The sequence below is a fragment of the Microdochium trichocladiopsis genome (genome assembly GCF_020744255.1).
Source record: "Microdochium trichocladiopsis strain MPI-CAGE-CH-0230 chromosome Unknown B0I36scaffold_8, whole genome shotgun sequence".
NCBI classification, from domain to species: Eukaryota; Fungi; Ascomycota; class Sordariomycetes; order Xylariales; family Microdochiaceae; genus Microdochium; species Microdochium trichocladiopsis.
In genome coordinates, this window is record NW_025763551.1 from 2,466,845 (window position 1) to 2,492,909 (window position 26,065).

Below are 26,065 nucleotides of genomic sequence, written 5' to 3' on the forward strand. Positions count from 1 at the left end.
CCCCCGGAGCCTGTGCCGCCAAATCACCCTGTGCTCAGTCATATTGGGCACCGCTAGCCTACACTCAATGGCCGTGCTCAACTCTGGAATATTTATTGGCAGGCCACGTACGCCGCAGGGTTTCTTTTTAGCATTCTCCGGCCCAAGCATATATCGAACGCTCTTTGCCCCGGTCCCTGTGGTCTTGTCTCTTCCTTCTAGAACCAGCCAAAGTCAAGGGGTGTCCGAGTGTATCAGTGCATCTACGTCGATAGTCGCTCCTGACAGCCAACAAGGTCGACAACACTATCGAAACCAACACGTGTGGTGGCTTGAATCCAAGGCCCGTATACCCTTCGCCATACAATTTCCTCTCACCGGAATCATACGATGTCTTCGGGACCAGTCCCAAGCTTCCAGAATGACGCCAACTGCCAGCACTATGCGGGCTTCATGGCTCATCTCGAGGGGCAGCAGTTTGCCGCCCTGTACTGGTCACTCTTCTTCCTAGTCATTTTCATGCTATTCACCACCGCCGCAATCTTCCAATGGTATGTCACTCCCGGTCACGCCTGGGTCACCAGGACGCAACGAGCCCTGACTGACAGATTGATGACTTGGACAGGGCCATGGCTCGTAGGGAGGAGCACGAAAATGGCGAACTAGACGACAAGTACTTCCGGCGGCGCTGGGTCACCGCCATGCTCATCTCGTTGTCCATCTTCATGATCACCGCAGTGTTCTGCATCATGGAGGTTTTCACGCTCATGGCTCTTCAATTCTGCGAGGGAGAGCCTCTCATCTCCTTGTACTGGTCTTCGTGGATGATGCTCCAGCTCGGCTCAGAGGTGGCCATTCTTGGCATTGTGCTGGCCATGTGGCTTCACCTGCGTGGCATTGACCATCCGTGAGTACCAGACCACGCATGCATGCATGACATGCTTCACCGTTCCCGAAACAACTCACTGACCTCGTCGTAGCAAATGGGCCCTGGCTCTTGGCACGCCTGTCCTGGTCGTTGCTGGCTTTGGGCACGTCTTCACGCACATGGCCGAGAAGCGGATCAAGAAGATCTCGGAGAAGCGCAGTGAGCGCCGCTTCTCCCGCAGCACGACCCTGTCACGCAGTACCACTGTCAGACCGATCGTGGAAAAGGATGGTGGCTACTCGTCGTCGGCGTGAGTAACATGTCCCTAGTCCGTGTCTGTCCGTACCCAACCAGCCAACTGACATCCGTGGAACCCCACAGGCCTAGTATCCGCCGCGAGCAAGCACCGAACAACACCGACGAGCAAGCGACAGCATCTACCTCGCTGGCACCGTCGCCATCAGCTTCTTCTCCCGTGCTGTCGCTCTCACGCCTCGAAGCTGGACGTCAGACCAGTATTCGCAGCCCTATGACATCGGCTCCGGGTGCAGTCGCTTACTTCGCCCTCGATGCTGGTGGCGATGAGCGCATTCAGACCTGGCCGGCTTTCATGGGCCTGTCCGAGGATGGCAAGTCTGTGCTCCGTCTCACAGCTCTTCCATCATTTGTTCCAAGCCCGGCTCCGACAGCTGGCCGGGCCAGCCCCGGCAAGGGTTGAGATGTCTTGCAGTCCATGCTAGACAACAATATCACAGGGGCGTGACGACTTGCTAGTCGTATGACAATTCCGTGTCCTTGCGGGATGGCGCTCAGCTGTCGCAACAGCAGAAGACTCGGCGAACCGCCTACTCCGCGCACCATTTTTACAAATGCTGTGGTAATAATCCGCGTGGGATGGCTCGAGGAGCAGGCAGCTCCATGAGAGCCTGGCCATCATCCACCACGACCGATACAGGGCTCTTGCAGCCTCGCGCACAGAAAGTGCCCGTGAGGGACACAGTCAACGCCGAGCCGGCCCCTGAGGCATAACCTTTGCTACTCGATCTTCTGTCTCTTCAATGTCCAGAAGGTTTGATGGGTTCCAACCTGACTTGTAGCCTGGCCCGTATCGAAATAGTCATTGTTATATCATCAAGTACCATGCGTTGAGCATGCCGCATCCTTTTTTCTTTTTCTTCTTTTTCATGTTTTCCTGCAGAGCCTAATCAGTTGCCCTGGTTCTCGCTGCTTCAACTAGACACATTTATTGCTAGACTACTAGAGTTTTTTGTTTGTTTTCGCTAGACAACATCCACAGATTAGAGAATCAAAGGGCAACGTCCTCTTAGAACCAGATAGCCATCTCGAGTCAGACCTGTGCCAGAAGTCCTCCCTCCTATTGGGTGAGCAAAATTCACTACTGCGAACTACCTGCCCCCTCGACTGTGTGTGTGTGTAGCGTATGTATTGATGACATCAGGCAGCGTAGTGTGATCTCCCGTCCCCATCTGCTCACGCACCTTCCCTCCCGCATAACAACACAACGCGTAACCACCTGCACTGCGCCTCTCTCTAGGAACACATCGTCTCCATCCTTCTGTAGATCACATCACACATCGCATCGCATCGCACATTCCAGAGGCCGTGATGACATTTTGATGCGCCGTCAAGGTTTTTCCCGGAAATTCGAATTTGCCCTTCTTCCCCCGTTCCTTTCCCGTGTCTTCCCGTCAAGTCCGCCTTTCTTCTTCTTCTTCTTCTTCCTGCAGGAACTTTCCCCGAGCGAGCCATTGTGTCACACCCACACCCACATACACACCGTTGAGAGGGGGCTGTGCTTCCTCAACCGCGTGTCCACCCGCCCGCCTGCCGAATTCCCCACGCACATGCGTATACTCGGCACACGTACAACGTTTATACAGCAGGGCTCTTTGGGTCCCTCCCCGCCCCCGTTCCCTCTCCCCATACGCGCAGATCTTTCTTTGAAACCAGCCGACTTTCCCCGGTCTCTGCGGGGAGAAGAAAAGAATAGCGGGTTTGAAATCCTGACGAGTTTTGCCCTTCCTCCCCCCCCCTCCCCCTGCCACCCCTTCCCCAGCCCCATTCCTCGGGAGGAGCCCGAATGTTTCCGGCTTCGAGGACAGGCAGACGCACGCAAGCACTCGAGTTTCCGGAGAGTCAGATCAGCGGGCTCTTGAAAGCTGCTCTTCCTCTCAAGTACGGGGGCCGTGGGTTCTGTTTCGTGGACAGGGGGGGGGGGGGATATGTTTCACGCAGCGAGCTCTCTCATACAATTTTGTGCCTGGGGTTTGCATCATGTCTCTAAGAAGAAGAGGCATAAGCTGTGGTGAAAGTTAAAAGAGAAAGTCTTGATTACTTTCCAGCATGTCGTCTCTTTCCTTGCACGGACACACGTGACATAAGCTTTTACTTTCCCAAAACATCCCAATAGGCAGAGGCAGGCAACACTTTTTTCTTGTTCTTTTTCTTTTCTTCTTTTTTCTTTTTGGGGGGTTGATTTTTTGCGCGCAGCATAAGCATGTGAGAACCTTAAGCATGGCCTGATGATAACCTCGCAGAGCATACGTGCGTGCGTGCGTGCGGCTGCCTCCCACGTGCAATATTGGCTGGCCATGGAGTGCAAGTCCTTGTTGAGAAGCTAAAAGCTCATGGAGATCGTCAACAGCCCAAGCGGCGTGCCCAGTCGGGCTTTTTTGTTTGTTGCCTTTGCTCGAGTTGAGACACGCTAGCAATGTGTGCCGTCCCCCTTAGCTTGCAAGGTTATCTTTTCCCGGCGCTTGGCGATGACAAGAAACTCATTATCCGCCACCCGTCAGTCACGACGTCCCAGATAAGGGTGGCGCGTTTCCGGAGCCATGAAAATAGTCTCAAGGACGGCTGGGCTAGGCCGGATCTGCAAAAAGTGCACGTCACAGCAGAGGAGAACACAACGCACGTGATCAATGATTACTCCGCGGTAGGGGATTCATTTTGGTTGTAGGTGGTGTCAGTGGAAGATCTCTCTCGATTGATATCGTGAAACGGACTGGCGTGTCGTGGCGAAGCAGTTGGAGGACCCACAAGCAGCAGCGAGGTCACCGCATGCCGCACAAGTTGTGATTTAGCACATCTCGCCGACCCGTGGAGGTGGAATGTGTCCTCCCGCGGGAAAAGGGAGACCTGCGGACCGCGTGGAGCACAACGCATCTCATCTCGAGCACTGCCATGACCATCGCAATAGCGGTGTTGTGGATAGAGGCAGGGACTTCCGTAGTTTCGAGAACATGGTAGAGTACCGTGGAAACCAGGAGCCGCGGTGGTGGAGTGAGAACCCCAGGAATTATTACCGGGTCGTCCGGACGGGGCGGTGGCTCCTGTCAGAGCGTCAGGCGGGGGGGCGGAGGCGGAGACGGTGATACTGTCGTTGGCACCATGTACGCACGGTTGTCGAGTCTGACACTTGTTTCCATGGGTGTCGAGGCTCCCCATCTCTATTTCTCGGCAGCGATGTCGTGCTGATCGATCACTAGGCCGCGGCCGCCTTTCTGAGGTGATCAACGTGCCCGGAGACACTTCTGAGCTTAGTGCTAGACCTTGTTAATCGACGGATGGTTGCCGAGGCCCGATCGATCTCTCGAGTCCGCAGCAGGCGCTTGACATCGCCTCTTTGGTTCTTTGGTTCTTCGGACAATGTCCGAGTGCCTCTACCACGACACGAAGTATAAACGCTTGCGTGTAGCACACCCGGACTGACCCGCAGCATCGCTGATCAGAAGTTCCCAATTGCGTGTTAGGGGGGGCCTTGAGAGAAGAGGGGCTCAGCGGGTAGGATGGCAGCAATCATTGTCCTTTGCTAGTGACGCCAAGCAGTTGACATGTCTTGACTGCTTGGCAGGGCGGTGCTTGGTGTTTTTGTGGGTTTCGGTGGCCAGCACTGACGACGACGTGGTTGCGTGCTGCACCAAGGCGGACCTACACTGCTAGATATCCACTGACCCTGTCTGGCGCCTTGCCAAGATGGTCTTGGGCTGAGCTACCAAAGGTCCCGTCCCACACCACAACCCCCACGGCTTGAGCCTCTTTCCACGCGGCACTTGTCCGTTAGTCAGCCCATAGGCGGCTTCCACCGACAGGGATCATGTTGGCTCATAAGCCAAGAACCACCACTCCCCTTGGCACGGCCGAGCAAGTACCACGGAGTGGCTTTTCTTATCTCGTCGTTTCATTTCGCGGATCAACCCCCGGCGTCATGCCTCTTCGCTCTGGCCTGGCAGGTGAGGCAGACGGGCAGGCATCATCACCAACCCCAGTATCAGGCACCGACCATTGCCCAAGTCAGCCCGCTCAGGTGCAGGGGCTCAGTCAAGACAATGGCGTAGACGCAAGCCCCAAGGGTAAGGGTAATAGTTGCTTCACCAGGCAGTAACAAATCCATCGGCAGCGTTGCTACAGACTTTACATGATACCACAGTTGCTTATCTGACATGATCGGCACATGGTGGTAGGGGGATGGCAGGGTGACACTGCAGATGTTGGTAACCAGGATCTATGCGGTGGGGGGTACCAGCTGGACGCATCGTGTGGCTGACTCGTTTCATGCATACTCTAGGCTCGGCTTCCTCTTTGCTTCATATCACCTGGGCGACCCAGGACAGTCTTTCCGACAACCGCGACATCTGAAAACTCCAACGTGAAACATGTAGAAGTCGTCGGCACACCATCCCTAATATCAGACACGACCAGCCCGGCCAACCTGCAGAATCTCACCAGTAAGCCGCTCATCGCTCCGTAATACAGGCCAGCTTGCTCCATCAGCTTTGTACAGGTTGACTTCCAATTTGGTGCCCAGAATCTTGAACGTTGACTTTTCAGTGTCAATGCTCCCGAACAGAGGGACTACGGTCTTGTACCGCTTTGGCTGAGCGTCAGTGGTCGGAAGGTCGAGATCAAGGCCTTGCGTCTCAAACTTGACAGTCGCCTTGTCTTTGTCAATCTTCTTCAGGAAAAAAGACGCTATTACGCTTGACGGCGTCTGGTAGAAGTCGTGGCGGACAGTGTCCAAAATCTCTTCGGCTGATCCCGCCGCTGTCGACTTCTTGTCCTGGCCCGAGCCGATGAAGAGATGTCTTGGGGACGTCTTGCAGCCCTCAATTTTCATGAACTGGTCGAACTCAAGCACACGCCGCTTGCAACACGTGTAGCCTTTACTTCCTTCGTGGAAGATCGGAGCACCAGGGTGGTGTACGCAGTTCTCGCTATCCGACCTCACCTGCCCTTTCTTGTACGTAGCATTGCACGTTCGTCTTCGGCAAGCCTTGCCGTCTGGAATCTCAAGTGATGGCTCGTCGTCTTCGGACTCGGGCGGAGGAGCTGGGGCGGGAGTAGTAGTGGCTTGGGCAACTGGCGCTCGTGGAGGCGGCGAAGCAAGCCCGTCGATCTTCGAAGCGATGGCTTGTGTCGCGTTGATGCTGCCGCTCGTATCTGAAGCGTCGCCTGTTTTTTTCTCGATCTGGGGAGGTAGGTCGGTCGTGCTGTGCTTGCCTTCTGTGCAGGGTTCGATCTCAAGAAATTCGTCGAACGTGAGCACGCGAGGCTTGCAGCACTTCCAGCCTGTTTGGTTGGGTTCGTGTTAGCGACAGACCCAATTGACTGCAAGCTCGGCATCATAGTCGAAACCGTCGGCCCCTTCGTCAAGGCAATTCGAAGGTTGGGGCCAAAGCTCTCTGTCTGATGTGCAGCTGGTAGCCGCCACAGGGCGTCGCGGAGTTTAGGATGATTCAAGGCTCCATAGAGCCATGGCACTATCTCATCCTCGACTCCGGATGACCCAGGCTACCTGGACGATTCAGGAAGCAACAAAGAGATCCATGTTTGCAAAAAGTAGGAATAGCATCAAGTGGAAGAAGACTTGCGCCACGAAACTTACCTTTCTGCCCCTCATGGAAGATTGGAGGACCTGGATGGTACCTGCAGACCTCGTCCTGGTCGGTGTACATCTTCCCACAACCTTGATGGACACATTTTTGCGCCATGGTGGAGAGTTTGTGACCGGCTTGGCTTGGTGTATGTCTGGATTGGAGTCGATGTCTTCCGCGATCGCGCTGGTGAATGTTGCTGCACAGCAATGTTGATTGAGCTTGCCGGGAAGGTGGGATGGGATCGGGCAGTATTTGTTTTGCGGGGGAGCTCAGCAACGACTGCTGCCATCGAAGACTCTCGAATGCAGGAGCTCCCCTGTTTGCCGACTTCACCGCCTTCTATTCCTAATGAACCCCCCACAAGCTCCTGCTGCAGGGGACTGCAGCCAATTTCGGACACTCGATTTCTGGTCTCGAACCCCAGTCGCGAACACCACGAAGTACAGTGGAAGTCGTAAAGAATGCAACAATATTCAGGACACTGGTCGCAAGTTCTGGAAAAATTCAAAAAATCTCACCTTGAAGCTTGCCCTTCAAGCACACAGTCTCTTGTGCAATAAGAGTAACCTGAGGCCGCCCAAGCACGCCGCATGACCCCAGTTGCGAAGGCAGAACAGCGACACCATTCGCGCCTTGTGCGATATTACAGCAAACCACTCGCAGCTCCACGATAGTCACAATGCGTCCCGCCACGAGGCTCCTCCAACACGCGTGTAGAATCACACTTTTCACGCGAGAAAACTGTGGCCTCTGTACACAAGCCCGCGACGTGCTCTCCAACGTCTGGGACGTCCGGCATTTCGAGTACACCGAGATTGACATCATCAAGTCAGAGTCGAAGCACAGATGGCGGGACTTGTACGAGTTTGACACGCCTGTAGTATGTCATGTACCCTCCCTTTCTGGCGTATCCTGCTTCTGTATAGTGTCAGTTCACGACGGGACAGGAAATGGATCTGACTGACGGTGGAGCGACAGATTCACGTAGCGAAGGCCAGTGCTCCCAAGGAACATCCAGGGATGGCGTCGCAGGCACTCAAGCTCATGCACCGGTTCACCGAGGAAGAAGTCAAGGCCAAGATGGATGCTGCAGAGCAATCGTAGCCTTACATGAGGGTCTCAAACTTTCACGCAGACTCAATTTCTTCACTTGAAACAAGTGTATAAAGCTTTGTACCTTCAAGTTGTCGGGAGCAAATCTACTCGGCTGTACAGGTCAACCATAATACCCCCCCTTCCCGCCAGATGCAGTTGTCCCTCGCACCGCCTCGACCCTCCCTGGCAGTGCTGCCTGCAAAATGCTCACATCGAGCCCGATGCTAATCATATGGTAACCTTTCTCGGCATACACCCTCGCCTGCTCCGTGCTGGTCGTGAAGACGCCACACTTTTTCCCGGCCTTCTTCGCCGCCTCAAATACCCTTTCAATAGCATTATCCAGCTGCGGCTGCATGACCCCATCCAAGATTGGAAAGCCAATGTTGTTGCCCAGATCGAACGGTCCGATGAAGAGCACATCGATACCCGGCACGGCGGCAATTTCATCCACAGCCTCGAGAGCCTCTGCCGTCTCGATCTGCACCATGGTCAGTAGCGAGTCGTTTGCCCGCTGCAGGTACTCTGTCATCGTCGGCACTGGGGTGAAGCGCTCCATGGAGAATGGGGATCCCAGCCCTCGACGGCCCTGGGGCGGAAACTTGGCTGCTGCGACAACGCTCTTGGCTTCGTCTACTGTTCTTAGAAGCGGAACAAGGACCTGGTCCATGGTGGCATGGTCAGCTCATGTTGCCCATAGATGAGAAACGCAAAACACGAAATGGCCTACCCCATGGGCACCGGCGTCAAGCGCACCTATCACATGATAAGCCAATGTCAATAGCCAAATTTCATATGCCACCCGGATGGGCTTGAAAGTGTAGTAGGATAGCGAACTCACGCTTGATCATCCACCCTTGCATGTCCGGGATTCTCACGATGGGACTCGGTCCGCAAGCCGCAATGGCTGGCACGGCATCGTGCATTGCCGCGTCTGTTCTCGAATATATCATCAGTCGCCCACATCATCATCTCTTGCCGTGCGTGCCACCTCATTTTGAAGCCCAGACAGAGTCGGTGACCATCCTCCCGAATACGGCAGCTTCTAGGATAACTCGAAGGGGGGCATATATAACTGACCGTCGATATTCCCATGTTCGCAATCGACCAGGACCCAGTCGACTCCCTCGGCCCTCGCCAGTGTCCTCGAGACATTCGCGCCGGGAAGACACTGCCACAGACCCAGGCTCGCTCCTTGGTCCCTCGCAAACGCCTCGCGGAGCTTGCACCCTTGCAGTAGCGCCGGCGGCGGCATTTTGGCAGTGGCTGAAGAAGAAAAAGGAGAAGAAGCAGAAGGAGCAGAAGACAGGACCCGACGCTGAGCAGAAGAGGCTGGCTGTAGTGCTAGAGTGTGCCGAGGTGGCCGTTGTGACAAGGCGGAGAATTGCCGAGACGGTGTACCAGCACGACTTGCAGAGGAAGAAGAAAGGCAGTAGTGGCCGGAACTCCTCCTCCTCCCGGAAACGGAGGGTAGCCCGTGAGACAGCAACGCCGATGACGGCAGTGGGGTAGTCGCAACGCTTCTCCGCGCCGACGGCGGCGGCGGCTGCTGCTGACGGCAAAGCAAGCTCCGGGCAGCCGGCCTCAGCAACAACACCCGGGCTTGTTCAGTGGCAGTGGCAGCTAGGTTGATCATTGTTGGATGGCCGGTGTTTTCTCGACCAGAGGGACTAGCGGAACATAAAACTCCGCCTCTATATTCACATATGAGACTGAAAGATGGAGCCCGGTACTGCCAGCTCAGATGGGGGGAAAAGGCAGAGAGAGAGAGAGAGTCCTTTTGCAGCTGGACTTTTCGAAGCTCGGTGCTTACTCCCCTGTTTCCCCGCATCCGAAGGCGGGAGTGGCTTGATGATGCTGTGGGGCCGTCTGGGCGATCTAGCTACGTACCAACCTAGGTACCTGTACGTGGCTAAAGATCTTCCGCTGCAGCAAGCCGTTGTACATGAACTGTTAGACTGGGAGGCAGGATCAGATTAGGCAAGATGGATTTTAGACTCCAGCAATCACGTGGCATCTCTCAACGCTCGGAATTGACGGTGCTGAAGTGAGATCCATCACATACGCAGACTGGGAGCAACGGCACTCTGTATTTTGACCGTGTATTATGCTCGATAGCTATCTGGTGGTTATGTAGCATAGTCCAAGCTAGAGAATGGGGTCCCAGCGGTAGATTGTCCCGGTGGTCTATCGCCACGAGTGGTGATACATTGTAACGTGCATCGAATACAGCCGCGTGCAGTCCTCCTCAAGCATTTGGCTGATGAAGAATTGCTTTAGGAACTGCCGATGGCTCTGCTTCTCAGCTGATGTGTATCTCTGTGGACACCGTGAAGGTTCGAAGGCCTAGATGTGAAGTAGTGAATTGCCATCGTCGTCCAGATTTGGGATCGTAATGTAGAGCTCTGAAAATTCGGTATTGAGATTTTCGTCCCAACAGAGGACTTGTGTCAAATCCAAGCAAAAGTGCAGCCATCCCCCTGAGCTCGTGCCGGGCAGAGCGCACACTATCACTGGGGCAATAGAAGGATGAGACGACTGCTCACGCAGCGTGAGCTCTCAGAAAAAAGCTCCGTCAACCCAATTCCGTCATGTTGACGACCATGTTCGACGCCTGTACATTTGATGCACAAGGAGCTCGTGTAGGGTGTTCCGTCAACCAGTGTCTATCTCAATTCGATCGTCATTGGTTGCGCGAAGGGTAACTCAGAGGTACAGGGCCACAGAACTGTATCAGCGCCAGGGGTGCAGACGACCCAGCTGTGAACCGGCCAGCAGAATAATTTGTGTTGGTTAAGTGCATCTTTTGTCGTGGTCTCCGTACTCAAGTGGGTTGTTGTTGATGCATTGAAGGGGATGCGTCAGCCCCTGGACTACTTTCCGTCCCCGGGGAGGCAATTGGGAAACCTGCAGGTGACTCTGTGCGCTTTCGGGCAACATCATTGCTGTGGGCGACCATATCCATAACAGCACCAGAGCCATTCTGTAATGCGTCAAACATCTCACTGAGGAGATCGATATGGCTGACAAAAGAGCCACTCTGCGCTCTTTCCTCCTCCTTTGAAGGAGCCGCCGTATCCATGCTCAAGCCCCACAATTCCGTGGGGATAACGTCGCCATCGTAGACGGCGATTCGTAACGGCCACTGTAGTTTGGGCCACCAGAACTCATCGTCGGGGTCGAAAAGAGAGATGATGCCAATGATCTCGCGCCTGGAGACACCCTTGAGCCACCAAAGGCGGTCTAGTAGCTTGAGCAAGCCAAAATAGTTGGCAAGGATAGCTAAGGCGCGGGGCCGCTTGGCTTCGAGGAGATCGATGAAGCGCTTGGAAACGGTGGCGAGGAACACGAGAGGCGCCGCTGTCTTTGGGATCCTATGCACCCAGTTCATGACTGCTACAGCATGCTGGTATGCCTGCGCCGTTAGGGCCTGGTCTTCTGGACTCTCGCCAGACTCCAGAATTTCCTTGTCGAGTCCTTCTAGTAAGTGTCCGAAATGGGTACTCGTATGCTCTCCGAAGTGAAGATTGAGCGCCGGCTGGGCCTCAATGATTGTTAGCACGATCCCACTATCACGGAGGAACTGCCAACTTGAAGCAACCACAGCCTTGACACCTTGGAATGAGTGGAACCACGACAAGGGAATCTGGTAGCGTGAGGGCTCGTCCTTGCTTCCAATGACGCCTTCGTCGCGCACAAAGACACGAGATGCAGTTGACTGAAAGGCAATGAGAGCGGCTGTCAGGAATAAGGCTTCTGCATTGGACTTGGTAATGCCCTTGCTGAGACTTGCGGCATACTCTGAAAGCGTAGCCGCCATGTAGCTATGGCTAGCCCTGACCAGTTGTTGGTCGTGTGGAGTGGCAGATCGAAGGTGTAGCGCAGACACGGCGAGTACGGCATCGGCGAGAAAGTGGGCGCCCGAGAAGGCGAGATTGGGCACCTTCTCCGCCCAGATGTATTCGCTGGATGGGTCGCGAATAGCGAGCGTCTTGCAGGTGATTGTGGTCCAATGATGGAGAAGGCGAAGTTCCATCATCCGGTCAGTAGAAGTCGTGGTGATAGTAGTATGATTCGGGCTGCGGTAGAGAGGCATCGGCGTGCGCGGGGCCATCGCCGGTGTTGGCGGAAAGCCACTGGAAGCAGGGCTGCCGGCATATTCGGAAGGAGGGACACGGGGCGTCTCGGCGGCGGCGAAGCTACTGGCGAGCTCTGGATATTCAAAGTCGCAGGGAACGCCGTGCTTGGTGCAATTCCCGCATCTCGGGTGGTTCTCGTCGCACTACTCATGAGGACGTCGCGTGTTAGTGCGTGATGCTCTTGTAGCCGATGGGCCTCCCAGTCGCATGCGCACGGCATGGTACGCACCTTGATTTTGCGGGACTTGCACCGCTTGCACCCGGCCCGGGACTTTTTGTGAGAGCGTCGCGGCGGCATGACGTTGGCAGTGCAGGACGGGCGCCCGATGGCGACAGGAGGGCTCCAACCTCCCTAGTCAGCTCATGGCCCGGATGTGTCGGCGAAGCACCCCAGGCGCGGTTGGTGGTGGAGTGTGGCGTTGCTGGAGCAGGGCGGCCGAGCGAGGCGTACGAAAGCTGGTCAGTCGTTTGTCTGTCTGAGAGCCGCGTGAGAGTCGCGGCGTATGGGACTGGACGCCGACATGTGGCAAGTGGTGGGAGAATGTGTGGTCTCAGGACCCGCGAATGCTTGTTGGCTTGTGAAGCTCGTAGGGGTCGCCGCCCTTGCCGGGTCAGCTTGAATGGATGGATACCACCTTCCGGGCAGTGTGAGCACTTGAGACGGGCGACCCCTAGTGGGTGGGGTACCCGCAAGCGGGGGCCTGGCCTGGAGCTGTTTGTCCGCACGCCAGCAGCACTTGTGGACTCCTCATGAATGCTTCTGTAGTTGCCGACTTGACGCCTGGCTGTTGAAGATTGACGGAATTGATCGGTGCTTTGTTGGTGATGAGCATGTCTCTGTTGATTTGGTCAATGTCTCGGCTTTCTCATCTGCAGCTGGGGCTGTCAAGGCTGGCCCGAGATCCTTGACGCAGATCGACTCCAGCCTGCACAATGCTGGACGGCTCGTACAACAGTCGTAGTTGCTTCTTGCGGGATCGCAGAAAAACAGAAGTCTGGCACACCATTCCAAATCTTGTGCGATCGAAATATGAGTGCCAAAAGTAGCTGCATAATTATCTTCGTGCAAGTATGCTCGGATACATGTTGTTAGCAGATGGCTCACCATCTCAAATTCCGTGTCGTCGAAAGATGACGCCTCACTCGTTGCCCGACATTGAGCTGCTGGCACTGGGCCACTGTCATGGGCTTGCGTATTCACCTGTGCAACTGACGTTTCAGTCGGAAGCTATGATACAGCACGATTGCATGCAGTATCTCGGCATGGACTCGAGGTATCTGAGTCTGTTGTGAAAAAATGATGAGCAGCCCTCTGACTGAGCTAGAAGCCGACCGGCATGGTCATCCATGGGTGTCAATACTGGCAGAGCCTCGAGGCAGGTGCCGTCTGAGGCAAAGGCGGCGCTTGCTGTTTGTTCGCCTGGGCAGCTCGGGCGCTAGCCTTGGCGTGCAAACGTGATACCGTGCTGGGGCTTCTGTCAAATGATCCTCCTGGAAGGTCCTTATGGCCTCCTGGCTGATTTCTGCTGCAGAGCATCTTCGCAACATGTTCATCTCCCACTTTGCTGCAGGTCAGTCTACAAGCAAATCCACGCACAATCCCGCAGTCCCACAGCTCACTGCAGCTTTCCGGCGCAAAGTCCCAAGCAATTGGCTCTGCTCCGTCATCTCGGACATGAGAAATGCCGTCAGCCGCAAGAAGGAAGAAGAACAAGGAGCGCGTGGCTGCGCGAGACATGGTCGCCAAAACCCTGCAGCAGAAGTATCCAGCATGGGCAGCCGACAATGTGCAAACCGTCGACGCGGGACTTGAGGATGCACCAGTCAAGCATCGCACCGACACGAGCCCAGACCTGTGGAGTGACCTCCTGCTTGTGGCACCCCAGCCGTGCTCGCCCACCGACGCCATATTGTTCACTCAAATCTCGCAGCGTCTGGCTCTGGTAAGTATCTTATACATCCAAGGATTATAACGAACAGCGATTAAAACTGAGCAGGACTGCCAAGCTATCTTCGATCCCACCACTTCATGCATACTTGTGCGGCACAAAGAGTCGGACGTCGAACAGATCACCAATCTCTTCCAGAAGATTATCGACAACGAGATCTCCGCCCATGGCGATACTCCCTCACAGGATACTCCACAATTCGAATCCGCCTCCGATGGGGAGGAAGGCAACGACTTTTCCTTCTGGTGAAGACAAAAATCTGGCCGTCATGGCTCAGACCTGGCAGCTGCAGATGTTGTGCCGGATGTTGAAAAGTGGCTATGATTGGAACTCCAAGACAGGCCCTCGTCGACAAGGCTTCTCGATATACAGAAAAACATGGTCTTGATTCTGAGATCTATTGGTGTTAGTGCTTAGGGAGCATAACAGATACCGCCATTCGGAGACTAGGCTGATAATCCATTGGGTCTATGTTCGACTTGCTTCTTGCCCGGGAGAATGCTGGTTGGCATCTAGTGTAGTTGCTTCGTCTTCGTCTCCATCCTCAGGCTTGGCGGCTGATGATGATGAGGCACGCGTTGATCCAAATTGTATGTTTATACGAAGCACGCGTTTTCAATCCAGCAAATTATCAAAATTGTCACTGGCTGACATTGTCCACTGCGATGCAGTGTGTAGCGATTGGTCGACAGCTCTTCAAAGATGTCGACACCCGGAGAGCTCGTTTTCGTCGTGTGCACCATCAACTGACATGATGTAAAGCGGGTCGGCCCGAGTGACTAGCAACAAGAGACTACAAAGTTTTGGGGAAGCTTAAAGCAAGCTTAAAACAACCCCGGAACTTCGCCAGAGGCAGGACATGACACAAGCACCACACTACCGCTCACTGGGACGGACCTTTGATAGGACGTCAGTCCGCATGGGCAAATGAACGACGTTGAGCATTGGTCCGACGAATCGTATGTACAGTGTCGATTCGAGAACACGCCATCCTTGTCCTGGTTGCCCATGCCTGCTGATATTTTGCCTGGCCTGCTGCACAGTGATGGAGATCGTGCAGGGGCCGTGCGATTGTTGTCCGTCAAGTAGCCAAGCATTACGCTTTAGGAATGGCAGTCCCGAGTCGAATAATGATTGGTGTCTGCTCTCTCTCTCTGACGACCACTTTTGAGTCCATCGCTGGGCAGCGCCCCGATTCATTGCCCAAATATCACGGCCGCAAGCTTAGTAATGCCCTGGAGTATCTGAGAGGAATGCACCAAATGTTGAGCAGTGATAGGGATTGACGACCTCGGGAGGCTTTACGAAGATGTCGGACGCCGCCGCGTAGCCCCTTGTCGAGCCAAGACGCAGCCCTGCGGGTGGATGCACAGCAAGATCCTTGTTCAGCTGAAAGACAGACACCAAAGCGGCAAATGGTGGGCCGACAAGCTCCATGTGTATCTGCGACAACGGCAGACCGTGCCGGGACATGCACCTTTGACGCTCAGGGTATCATACCATAGTAGTAACAACCTGCGACCTGGGCAAGCAACACGAGACGGAGTCATCTGCGATGTTAGGGCTAAGGCATTTCGGGGTCCATCCACAGTGTCAGAGATGTGCCTGGCACCTCGGCAATATAGCATCAACAGCCACGAGCACTCATCTCGCACAGGCTGTGCCCATCGCAACCCGTGTGGCACGTCAGGATCCTAAGCACTCTCTGGGCCGTTTGATGCGAGAGAAAAGCAATCGTCCAAGCCAGTCCGACCTTCTGCAGGCACGACGGTTGGACTCATTGCCGCCTGATGTGCGCAGCGCGGTCATGGGGAGTCGATCTGGCAATTACACACTCTCGGGCGCTATGCTTTGCGCAGCCAAAACGTCTGTCTCTCCTCCGAGTGAGTGGAGCTCCGTGGCGTCCAGTCAGATACACTGAGACTTGCTATTTCGGGCAAGAAGGACTACCAGACATCATGGCCGCTGCATAGTCGTGTTGATACCGTACGCCATACAGTTGCTAACGATGATGCTTCGATCGTCTGCGAGTCTACCTATTTCCTCCTCAGTTGTTACACGGCGCGCTGGCTTCGGCGTTGGCGTCTCTTGTAGGTATTGTTCTGGCGGTCGTGCCCTGGTCTATGCGTGAGACTACTTTACTACTCGCAGAAGAGAAACCTTGCGAGCACCAGGCCGGTATCTGGCCGAGGAGAACATCGATGCTCGACCACTCCGGACATGTCCACCGGCGCTGCTGGAGTATGGAGACTGACTGATAATTATCGAGGCGGAGATCGAGGGGTGTGACCCAAGCCAAGCCAGCCATCCATGCCTGGACGATCCACACAGTCTTGTGGTGCAATCTGATGCCAAGCCCGCGATGCGACAGGTGACGTGGAGGGACTCCCCAGCGGTGCCCCGACCTGACGATGGACAAGCATGCCAGGGAACGTGAGCTTACCGCACAGTACCACAGCAATGCTCCGGCGCCAGAGCCCTTTCAGGGTCCCCCGGGCTGGTGCCAAGATCATCTCGGTGGCACACGCGCGAGCAACGTCGTTGCACACTGCAGGGCGTGCCCCGCGGCTGCGACAAGCGATTCTGGACAATGCCCGGAGGCCGCTCAGCAGCCGGGTGTCCTCCAGAGGAATAATTGCGCATGTGAGCGAGCATGGATGGGCAGGAAGCCATGGACCGGACCCTTTCCACTGTTCCCCCAGGGGTCGCTCCTCGCTGGCTTGGCAGCACCTGACACTTACAGCTCTCGATGAAGCAACTGCTCTCAGGCACAGCACACGCGCCTGGATGGTGGGGTTCCGTCTAATATATCAATATCCCCCGCGCCTCAAACCGTGGCACAGCCCTGACATTCCTCCGTCTTCCCTCAAGTACTTCATAAATACTCCCTTCGCGTTGGCCACAGCAACAGCTTGACTAGGTCTTCTCTACCACGTGGTCTCTGCGAGATCTGTCCATCTTGTGTTATTGCTGAGCAAGCACATCCTCATCCACTCCCTCCGTATCAACACATTGCCCTGAACGAGAGCCGTCGACAAACGGCCGTCATCACCATGTCGTTCTTCAAGAAGCTCGTTGACAAGGTCGAAGACCTGTTTGAGGACGACAAGGACAAGGACAAGAAGAACGAGAAGCCCGCTGACAACCACGGATCGGCTCCTCCTCCTCCTGGTAAGTCGGCATTCTCCTAATCAACCAGTCACGAGGGTCTCACAATGATCTCACCATCACGATCTCAAAATGGCCTTTGTGACACATATACTGACAGAACATCTCAAACAACACAGACCAGACCGGGAATCGCAACTTTGGCGGCGACCAGCACCAGCAGCCTCCCTATCAACAGTACCCGCCCCAGGGTCAGTACCCGCCGCAACAACACCAATACCCGCCTCAACAGCACTACCCGCCGCCCCAGGGCCCTCCCGCGCCATATGGAGCTCCACCCCCGATGCCTCCTGGCTGGCACGCCCAGTACGTCTGAATCCCTGACGACTCACGCACATCTGGCATCGCCTAATGGACGAGTCACTTGTCCATGCCGCTGTATCTTATATGGCAGTCTTGTAGAGAAGGGTGCTGGGCATCACATCACAACAAGGCCGTTAGCTAACTCGCTACTCTTCTCTTCCTTTCTAGATGGGACCAGAACCAGAACCGCTGGTACTACGTCGAGCAGGCCACTGGACGCTCCCAGTGGGATCCTCCCGCCGTGATCGGCAGCCATCCTCCGCAGGGTCCCTATGCCCCCCTCCTGGTGCTCCCCCTGGACAGCCTCCATACGCGCTCAACCGCGGTGAGAGCGACAACTACTACAGCGGCCAGAGCCCCATGCCTCCGCCTCCCCAGCACGGCGAGTTCGGCCATGGCAGCCACAGCGGCTACGGCGGAGACAGCGGCCACGGCGAGCACAAGAAGGAGAGCTCTGGCACCGGCAAGCTCGTCGCTGCTGGTGTTGGTGGTGCCGCGGTCGGTGCCATCGGTGGCGCCATTATTGCGCACGAGTTGAGTAAGTCCTCCCATTCCAACTGTTCCCACTTGAATAGGAAGATACTTTGGCGGTGGCGGTATCATGCAATAGCTAACAAGTTGTCCTTCTCTCCCTCTCTTCCCCCTCTGAACAGCCGAAGACGACAACAAAGCAGCCCAGCCCGTCTACGTAGCCTCGGGCGACAGCACCAGCTACCAGCCCGCCGGCACCTACGCGCCGCCCCCGACCCACCCGGCGTACGCCGAGGAGCTGCCCGAGGAGACCAGGTCTGGCTCGTCCGTGTCAAGTAGCGACCGCGAGAGTCTCGAGGAGCGCCGCAAGGAGCTCGAGGAGGCACAGCGCGAGTATGAGGAGGCGTACGAGGAGACATACGACGATTAAGAGATTGAGCCAAGATGGGGGCAAGTTATGGTTCTTCATTTACTACTTAGAGAGAGAGAGAGAGAGTTACTATGGTACAGCCTCGGTGCAGCCTTTTCGTTGCCATGCAACGAATGCCTGGCCGCAATCTGGAGTGAGCATTACACTTCGTTCTGCGGGTGGCCAAATTATCGTTCGCCCACTTACTCGATGATTTCTGTAGCTCCGGTGTACGGACAAAGTAGCGAGGTTTTTCTTAGATGAAATCACGAAGATCACAAAGTAGCCAAGTCTGTCTGTTCATGCTGGCTGAAGAAGAGTGCGGTCGGTTGCGGACCAAAACTCTGATGGTACGTACTCCCATGAAAAGACGAGCATTTCGTGTTGTTATGGAAAAACATGGTTGGGAGACTTCAACCTCCTTCCCTAGTAGCCTGCGTCCTTTCCGGGGTCGCAGCCGGTACGCTCCCAACATCAAGACATCCTGCGACAGAAAAGGGCACCAAATACCAAGCGACATGAGGCACGGTTCATACAGCAACATCAATCACACAAGGAGCGCTAGACGTGAAGTCTTTCACAAAGGGAAAGAAGAGCGAAAGAAAACCAAAAAAAAGATTGAGGGTGGCGCATCCTCACGCATAGGCATTGTATATATATGGAGAGGGGCCCAGTACCGAGAGAGCAAGTGACGAATAAAGAAGACCCTCCCGTGAAGAACCCAATGAACCGATTTGTATATCTTGCCAATAAGTAGTCGACCCCCAATCTAAGAGTGCCCAATCCGGAGCTGTTAAAACGAAGTGTTGTCGAATGTAATAAAAGTTTTGGACCTGAACGCCATTCTTGCTTTTCGAATCGTGGTTTGGTGGTATCCTGCGACAAGTAGAACCAAAAATGAATGAGTGAAGTGAAAATTTGTCATGGGCGTCGTGCCCACAGCCACCATGAGCTAGCTGATGGTGACTTGGGATCAAGAGTCGGGCGGCGCGGAAAGGCTGAACTTGTGGTGGATGGTCGAGTGAGTGCTCCCCTTAGGCTCTGTGTTTGCGATGCAGTCGACCCTTACTGCGCGCCCGCAACGGTCTGCTTGACATTAAGAGCCCACTTCAGCTTGTCAAGCACCTCCTTGGCCTCCTCCAGTGTCTTGCGCTGTGTCTCTTCCCTCTCCCTGGCCGACCGCTTGATCTCCTGCAGGGCCTCTTCCTGTTGCCTCTTGTACGCCTCAAACTGGCGGCTGATCTCCTCCTTCTGCTCCCTGAGTTCTCGGATGTTGCCGTCCTGCTGGTCGCACAAGTCACGCAGAGTGTTGATACGCTCGTCATCCTCCTGCCGTTCCTCCACGAGGGACTTTATCCTGCTGTCGAGCTTGGCAGCCGCGCGCTTCACGTCCAGCCCTTGATCCCTCCAGTGCGAGGCTATCGCATTGTATCGTCCGTCACTTAGCGCAGCCTGCGCGACTGCTTCTTGTACTTGCACTTTGGTTTCCCGCCGGCTCTGTTCCATCTCGTGCTTCCAAGTCCTCTCCCTCTCCTGCGCGTCAGACGTGCGCTTCTTCTCCAGCTCGACAGCCGCTTGCAAAGTCTCGACTTGGCGCTCTTTCCTGGCCAACAATGTCTTGGTGACGCTGGCTTCGAGGAGCCGTGATTCATAGTCGGCCACCAACTTGTCCATCTTGTCTTCGATCAGCCTCGCAGACTGTTTCGCCTCGTCCGCCTTCAGCCGCTCGATCTTGATCTCGCGCTTGAGGCTGTCGTTGTCCGCCACCAGCTTGTTGATGACACGTCCCGTCTTTCCAAGACCTGCTTTGCCGACTGCTCCATCCCAGCCCGGAGAGCCTTCCCTGGTAAACCCGGAGAGGTCGCCTGAATTGCTTTCTGGAACCTGTAATGACATTGTCTTCTCATCCAGACCATCGCCGTTGGTTGAGAACTCTGGTGTTGTGGGTGACCTGCCGAATCGGCTCTCCGGCCCCGGAGATGGCGACTTGAAGCGGGACATGTTGTACGGCTGCCTTTGCAGGTCTGGCTGAACGTTGTGGTGATTCGAGATGTCGATGTCGGAGGCGCCGCTCGCATCACTGGCCGCGGATGCAGAGAAGCCGCTGCTTCTAGCTGACCGCGTGCCGCTTGTCGATAGTTCCGAGGGTGTCTCAAAACTGGCAACCGTCCTGATGGTTGCGTTCCCTCTGGATTGTGTCGGGGGCGCCAGGTTGGCTGGATCCGACGTCGGCGCCTGTTTTGAAGGATAGGATGCACTGGTGCTGTCTGAGCGCGAGATGCTGCTCAAAGGATGGGATACGGCTGTTGTCTGGGATGGGTTTGAAGTCTGGGAAGCATCGAATATTGGTGTGCTCTTCGTCGCAGCTGGAGTTGCTCAGAAAACAGTCAGTCATCTGCAAAGGGTAGTGAAAGATGCCTCGAGGCTTGGCTTCGGGATCAATCCCCGGAACGAGATTGAATTGGAGCCGCCAGCGGGATGGACCCCACAGCGTGGATGGCAGGCTGGGACAAGGGCTTACGGTCAACGGCAGGAGGCCGAGGAGTGCCCTCGCGGCTCTTCTCGCGGCTGTGTCTGTATCTATGCAGTATGCTGGGCATTTCCGAGGCTGGATGAAGGCGTTCGTTGTGCTCGTGTTGCCGTCGCTCGCCCGCTGAGGTGGTGCGGCAACGTTCGCAGATAGGGCGCGTGCAGAGGCCCGGCTGCAGCTCAAAAGGTTCTACGGAGGAGACTGTGTCGTGGGCCGCCACGAGGAATGGCCAGACGGCTGACGGGGTGCCTCCTGGTGGACTAATTGCTAGGAGATGGAGCTAGGGCGGTCCTAGTGGGATCAGGAGGAGGACGTCAGTGCGGCAGAGGATGGTTTGCAAGCATTGGCCAACGGCGGGTCTGGCGGAGGCAACAGTGTGGTGGACCGGGTTGAGATTGGCCGAGGCAGGCTACACGGCTGGGGGCAATAGCGGGCTGTGGAGGCTGGTGGTGATGCCAGACGTTGGCGATGGAGGTTTGTTGTTTTTGTGGTTGTGGTTGTTGTGGTGGCGGTGGTGGTTGGAGTGTGCGTGGAAGCAGGACGGGGGCCAGGAAACAGAATGGGGATCCTGGCAGCGGAGAGCTTGCTGTTTATTGTTGTGGTGTTGTTTGTGGAGGGTGGCATTGGTCTCGGAAGGGCTGATGGGAGAAGAGCGTTGCACCCAAACAAAGTGGGAGTGGGTTTGGAAAGCAGCCACTTCAGGCACCGCTCCATGTCAAACCCTGGCCTGGGGGTGTTACCCCGGGCCAGCGCCAATCAGGGCCCGCCCACGCACACCCGCTCTTCTGTTGCATTACTCTGCAGCACCACCAACGCCCCTGCATCAGTTCAGCACTCAGTCATTCTCCGCGACCTGGCCTCTACCTCAAGAGTATACTCTGCCGGTAGCCAGGAGTCGCAACCAGCGGATCAGGCACGTGTACACGTCAGGTCACGCCCGGTAGTTATCCCGACCTTGGAGGGTTTCCACAAAGGGGGCCACCCGGCGACACTTCACTTCCCACGACATTCCTGGCGGCTTCCACACGACAGACAACACGCACGCATGGCCACTGTTCCGGGTCCCTAAGACCCCTGAGGCTAGCCCGGGACGCCTCCAGCTGGGCCATGACGGGGCTCGGCGCGGCAGGATAGTTTGACTTTGGCATTGTCTTGTCTCGAGAGAAACAATGCAAATCACACGGGCCCCACCCCTTTCGTCTCGTCTTCCTCCACAAGCAGCCTGCGACTGTCCCCGACGTGTTTCTTATTCCCATCCTGCAGCGCCGCAATCGACAGCCCTCGCCATGCACTTCATGCGTCAAGACCACCTTTGCTTATTCCTGCTCCCATCCACCTCTTATAGGCTGCCGATCTCGCGATCAGCCCAGGGGTCCTACGGAAATGGCGTTTATGCGCAACCCTGGCAAGGCGTCGCGTTTCCTTGGGCCGGTAGCCGACGCACGCGTGCCATGTGGTTGTTTGCAAAGCGTCATTAAATTAGATGCAGCTGTCATGTCCACGTCGAAGGTGACGAGTCACCCTCCCAATATCTGACTTTTTGGGCTGCAGGCACTCCTACCCCGAATCTGAACGCTGCATGGCCTGCACCAGACGTAGATCCTCAAAGATGTCAGGCCAGTCGTCCTCGTTGCTTGTGAGCAGCGCTCGGTCTCGAACTTGTCGTGAACTGCGTCGGATCCCTTCGACCATGATGCGCCTCTCCTCTATCCACTTCCCTGCTTCTAGGTTGTCGCAGCGGACCGCTCTCGAAGATTGCATTGTCGACCAGGCGTCCAGGCCCGCAAGGCCACAGCTTTGCATCGTCGTGATCCAGAACAAGTCTTCCTCGGGGGTGCTCTGCTTCGAGAGAATTCCGGCGCCATGCAATGCGGTCCGCCACTTCATCTGCCATGCTTGGTTGCTCGCCAGACTAACCAACTCGCGCCGGAAGATCTTCCCCAATGTTTCCGACGTCGCGTCCTCTGCGGTCATGTCTGAACGCGGCCCAGCATCAATTTCGGGAAGACTCAACAGCTTCAGAAACGGCGCCAGGGTTGGTGTTGCTTCTGACAGTGCAGGCCACTTCATCAGGTACGCCTGCCGTACATCAGCCGAGAAGCGTGCATGTTTGGCTTCAGGGTTCAAGCATGCCAGCCTGGTGGACTTGAAGAGTTCGCCATAGATTGCCATGTGGTAGACCATGTCGGCTGCCATGCCTGTACTGCGCAACATCACCCGGTCCTCCCGATCGCCATGGCATTGTGCAATGCAAGCCACGACGCGGTCCAGTGTAGACGACATGTTCCTGCTACGCCTGCCGTCACCACAGAGCACTCGGAGCTCAGCCAGGGATAGTCCTGCCATTTCCAGCCCAAGCATCAAGATGCCGCGAGAGCCTTGTAGAAAGGCACGCTGAAGTCTTTCCGTGCGCGAAATATTTCCGATGGCCCAATCGGATACCTGGCCCGCAACTGCGAGTGCGAGAGTATGTGTCGACGGCCGCGTTCGCTTGGCTTTCAGCAGTCTTGGATCGGATTGGACGGCAAGTCGCAAAATAGTGTTGGGTAAGGTCTGTTCAAGAGCGACGTGCAAAGCTCTGCATGTCGATTTCAAGCTGATTAAAGCTCGAAGGTCGTGAAGATGAGCCGGCAGCAAGAGAAGAATCTCGACGGGGAGATCCAATAGCGCCATCGTGGCACCGTATACTCTCGTAAGAGTGAAAACGCGCAACCTCGTAACAACCAGATTCCTAACGCATCCAGAGTCGATCTGGCTGCAGACACGAGGCCTTGCGTTACGTGGCGACAGCCTCCAGGTGTTGTATTGGTGCTAAGATAGCGTGCTTCGATCCTGTATCCGGGTGATATGGAAGGTTCGGGACGATGTTCGGATGGGAGACTGCCAAGCGGTCTGCTGTCGGAGAGCCTCCATTTATCTTGAAAGAAAATGAACCACCTTCTTTGTTGCATTTGTCCCGAGTAGAAAGGGCACATCAGATGCACGACAAGGGAACTTGGCTGGAAGAACCCTTGTGCAAGGTTCAGATACAAAGAGAAGGTACAAAGAGAAGGAAGTTTGCCTCCAAGTTGCTTGGCCAGTCATTCATGTTGGTTGTGGTCCATGATTGGTCCTGCACTGGAGGTCCGAGTATGTGTTGCTCGGGATTGCTCGTGTTGATTGTTGTCCTCCTAGCTGGCATGCCGGTATTCCTGGCGAAGCAAACTTGTCACTTACTTCCCATTGCCTGGTCCAATGTCCAGCAAGAGACAAGCGCCGGACAGAGGCAGAGGCCACGACGCAGACTAACCCGGCGAGCAATGCCAGGATGTTGTTGGTGCTTGCAAGGTGAGGAGGAAAGGGCTGGCAGGCAATCCATTCCTGGTGGTTGCCGGCGAAAGAGAAGAGCACCACAAGGAACGTGCCTTCCCCATCTGGCGACGATGCACTGGCAGCCCTCGCAGCATCTTCTGGCCTTGCCTCCCCACAACAACACCTGCAGATGCCATGGGCAAGCATCCGTTCCTCGCCATTGTCGCTCCTGCGTTTTCGTCCTGGCATTGCTCTCCAATGTCATCTGCACCCGCCCACGAGCCTTGCCCCGAACGGCATTTGCGACCACGGGCAGAGTGCTCGACATGGCTATCACCTGCACGCAAGTGGGAGTGACGGCATCGAGGGCCCCGGCCTCCCCCACCTGCCACTTGCTTTGATGTACAGTATCCACAAGCTTCGAGCTCGAACAGAGATTTCTTCTGACCTCCAGAACCGACTCGCGGTTCATAAGGCCCTCGCGGGTACTCTCACTGTTCTCGTCACTTTATAGCTTTCTGCCATCAACTTCTTGATCCAGCTACTAGCCATCCCGTTATCAAGCATATACTACGTCAGACACCAAGCCGCAACATTCATCATGAAGCTCCTCGGGGTTTTGCTGGCCGCTCCTTTGGTCCTGGCTGCCCCTGTTCTCGAGTCTCGTGCTGCATCCATTCCAGACTCTTGGATCGTCGTTCTCAGAGACGATATCACAGTCGCTTCTGCCACAACCAGAATCGCTAATCTCCTCGGCCATGCTCCAAACAAATCATTCGCCATCGGCTCGTTCAAGGGTCTTTTTATTGACTCGCCCCAGCATGTCATCGATCTCGTGGCCAGCTTGACAGAGGTGCGTGCCCACCAACGACATTCATGGCTCGCCAATGTGCGACTCACGTGGCTTATGTTTATCGCAGGTCGCATACGTTGCTCCAAATGAGAAGATATCGATCGCCGCCCTGACGACCCAGGCGAATGCCACCTAGGGTCTGGCGCGTGTTTCTAGTCGTCAGCCCGGAACAACAAAGTACGTTTATGATGATTCAGCAGGGGAGGGTGTTCATGCCTACATTATCGACACTGGCATTTTCACAGAGCACCCGGAGTTCGAGGGTCGTGCCTCCATGGGTGCCGCCTTTGTCGAAGGAGAAGACATGACAGACGGCAACGGTCATGGAACCCATGTGGCCGGCACTGTTGGCTCCAAGACATACGGCGTGTCCAAGAAGGTCTCACTCATTGGCGTCAAGGTCCTCGGGGCAAACGGCACCGGCAGCACTGCTGGGGTCATCTCTGGTCTTGAGTGGGCAGTCAACCATGCTAATCAGAATGGATGTAAGTTTTGACATTTGCTGCGGATGGCATGTTCCTCTGTTCTTCACTTCTGACACCTCGACTTCTACAGGGATGGAGAAGAGTGTTGCCAATATTTCCATCGGTGGGTTGCGTTTTCTGGGTCATGCATTGAACAAAGCCGCCGCAGCAGCTGTCGAGGCTGGACTTTTCCTCTCTGTCGCTGCTGGGAATTGGGGTCTGCCGGCAGAGCTCGTTTCACCAGCCTCTGAGCCCACCGTGTGCACCGTCGGTGCTACTGATCGCAAAGACGTCCGAGCCTCGTTTTCGAATTTTGGTGATTCAGTCGATATATTTGCCCCTGGCGTTGATATTATATCCACATGGAACGATGGCAACACGAACACGGCTTCAGGAACCTCCATGGCTGCCCCTCACGTCGCCGGGCTCGCGGCCTACATGATTGGTCTCGGAGGCGACTATACGCCCACGACTTTGTGTGAGCACTTGCAGTCCGTGGCCAATATGAACTCTATCAGCCTGGCTCTGTCGAAGAACAATCTGTTGGCTTATAATGGCCGAGCATGAACTATGAGTGCCGTTGTATGAGAGGACACTGCGTTATACACTCTGCTGATGTTTTGTGTTTCCAAGGAGAGCAATGGAAAGC

General features: G+C 55.5%; 12 protein-coding genes across 12 annotated transcripts; 6 read left to right on the top strand and 6 right to left on the bottom strand.

Annotated features, from left to right (window-relative positions):
• The first annotated feature begins 250 nt into the window (after window positions 1-250).
• On the top strand, window positions 251-1,574 carry B0I36DRAFT_158750 (uncharacterized protein). Its single transcript, XM_046148626.1, has 4 exons — window positions 251-530; window positions 605-886; window positions 960-1,157; window positions 1,229-1,574. The coding sequence occupies exons 1-4, from the start codon at window positions 370-372 to the stop codon at window positions 1,563-1,565; spliced, it is 978 nt and encodes a 325-aa protein (XP_046009667.1). The 5' UTR covers window positions 251-369; the 3' UTR covers window positions 1,566-1,574.
• Window positions 1,575-3,386: 1,812 nt separating this feature from the next.
• B0I36DRAFT_330682 (uncharacterized protein) lies at window positions 3,387-4,741 on the bottom strand. Its single transcript, XM_046154870.1, has one exon. It carries the CDS (start codon window positions 4,313-4,315, stop codon window positions 3,794-3,796), a length of 522 nt encoding a protein of 173 aa, XP_046009668.1. The 5' UTR covers window positions 4,316-4,741; the 3' UTR covers window positions 3,387-3,793.
• A 564-nt stretch (window positions 4,742-5,305) lies between these two features.
• On the bottom strand, window positions 5,306-6,999 carry B0I36DRAFT_330685 (HSP20-like chaperone). The gene is made up of 2 exons (XM_046154871.1): window positions 6,753-6,999; window positions 5,306-6,436 (listed from the first exon to the last, which is right to left on the bottom strand). The coding sequence occupies exons 1-2, from the start codon at window positions 6,856-6,858 to the stop codon at window positions 5,556-5,558; spliced, it is 987 nt and encodes a 328-aa protein (XP_046009669.1). The 5' UTR covers window positions 6,859-6,999; the 3' UTR covers window positions 5,306-5,555.
• A 211-nt stretch (window positions 7,000-7,210) lies between these two features.
• B0I36DRAFT_158801 (uncharacterized protein) lies at window positions 7,211-7,904 on the top strand. The gene is made up of 2 exons (XM_046148627.1): window positions 7,211-7,624; window positions 7,723-7,904. The coding sequence occupies exons 1-2, from the start codon at window positions 7,424-7,426 to the stop codon at window positions 7,846-7,848; spliced, it is 327 nt and encodes a 108-aa protein (XP_046009670.1). The 5' UTR covers window positions 7,211-7,423; the 3' UTR covers window positions 7,849-7,904.
• A 56-nt stretch (window positions 7,905-7,960) lies between these two features.
• Window positions 7,961-9,094, bottom strand: B0I36DRAFT_366014 (HpcH/HpaI aldolase/citrate lyase family protein; the record flags this gene model as incomplete). The annotated part of the gene is made up of 4 exons (XM_046159230.1): window positions 7,961-8,500; window positions 8,570-8,595; window positions 8,681-8,773; window positions 8,920-9,094. 4 exons carry the CDS (start codon window positions 9,092-9,094, stop codon window positions 7,961-7,963), a joined length of 834 nt encoding a protein of 277 aa, XP_046009671.1.
• A 1,569-nt stretch (window positions 9,095-10,663) lies between these two features.
• Window positions 10,664-12,276, bottom strand: B0I36DRAFT_352308 (uncharacterized protein; the record flags this gene model as incomplete). The annotated part of the gene is made up of 2 exons (XM_046157097.1): window positions 10,664-12,121; window positions 12,208-12,276. 2 exons carry the CDS (start codon window positions 12,274-12,276, stop codon window positions 10,664-10,666), a joined length of 1,527 nt encoding a protein of 508 aa, XP_046009672.1.
• A 1,384-nt stretch (window positions 12,277-13,660) lies between these two features.
• Window positions 13,661-14,176, top strand: B0I36DRAFT_366016 (uncharacterized protein; the record flags this gene model as incomplete). Its single annotated transcript, XM_046159231.1, has 2 exons — window positions 13,661-13,921; window positions 13,976-14,176. The coding sequence occupies 2 exons, from the start codon at window positions 13,661-13,663 to the stop codon at window positions 14,174-14,176; spliced, it is 462 nt and encodes a 153-aa protein (XP_046009673.1).
• A 2,804-nt stretch (window positions 14,177-16,980) lies between these two features.
• Window positions 16,981-18,413, top strand: B0I36DRAFT_414950 (uncharacterized protein; the record flags this gene model as incomplete). Its single annotated transcript, XM_046162029.1, has 5 exons — window positions 16,981-17,098; window positions 17,215-17,401; window positions 17,567-17,723; window positions 17,753-17,936; window positions 18,052-18,413. The coding sequence occupies 5 exons, from the start codon at window positions 16,981-16,983 to the stop codon at window positions 18,297-18,299; spliced, it is 894 nt and encodes a 297-aa protein (XP_046009674.1). The 3' UTR covers window positions 18,300-18,413.
• A 930-nt stretch (window positions 18,414-19,343) lies between these two features.
• B0I36DRAFT_376211 (uncharacterized protein) lies at window positions 19,344-22,389 on the bottom strand (the record flags this gene model as incomplete). Its single annotated transcript, XM_046160433.1, has 2 exons — window positions 19,344-20,535; window positions 22,370-22,389. 2 exons carry the CDS (start codon window positions 22,387-22,389, stop codon window positions 19,344-19,346), a joined length of 1,212 nt encoding a protein of 403 aa, XP_046009675.1.
• B0I36DRAFT_330693 (uncharacterized protein) lies at window positions 22,013-23,961 on the bottom strand. The gene has a single exon (XM_046154872.1). It carries the CDS (start codon window positions 23,479-23,481, stop codon window positions 22,366-22,368), a length of 1,116 nt encoding a protein of 371 aa, XP_046009676.1. The 5' UTR covers window positions 23,482-23,961; the 3' UTR covers window positions 22,013-22,365.
• B0I36DRAFT_158852 (uncharacterized protein) lies at window positions 23,455-24,543 on the top strand. The gene has a single exon (XM_046148628.1). It carries the CDS (start codon window positions 23,673-23,675, stop codon window positions 24,498-24,500), a length of 828 nt encoding a protein of 275 aa, XP_046009677.1. The 5' UTR covers window positions 23,455-23,672; the 3' UTR covers window positions 24,501-24,543.
• A 20-nt stretch (window positions 24,544-24,563) lies between these two features.
• Window positions 24,564-25,983, top strand: B0I36DRAFT_424219 (peptidase S8/S53 domain-containing protein; the record flags this gene model as incomplete). The annotated part of the gene is made up of 3 exons (XM_046162266.1): window positions 24,564-24,952; window positions 25,089-25,437; window positions 25,508-25,983. The coding sequence occupies exons 1-3, from the start codon at window positions 24,701-24,703 to the stop codon at window positions 25,981-25,983; spliced, it is 1,077 nt and encodes a 358-aa protein (XP_046009678.1). The 5' UTR covers window positions 24,564-24,700.
• Window positions 25,984-26,065: the final 82 nt, after the last annotated feature.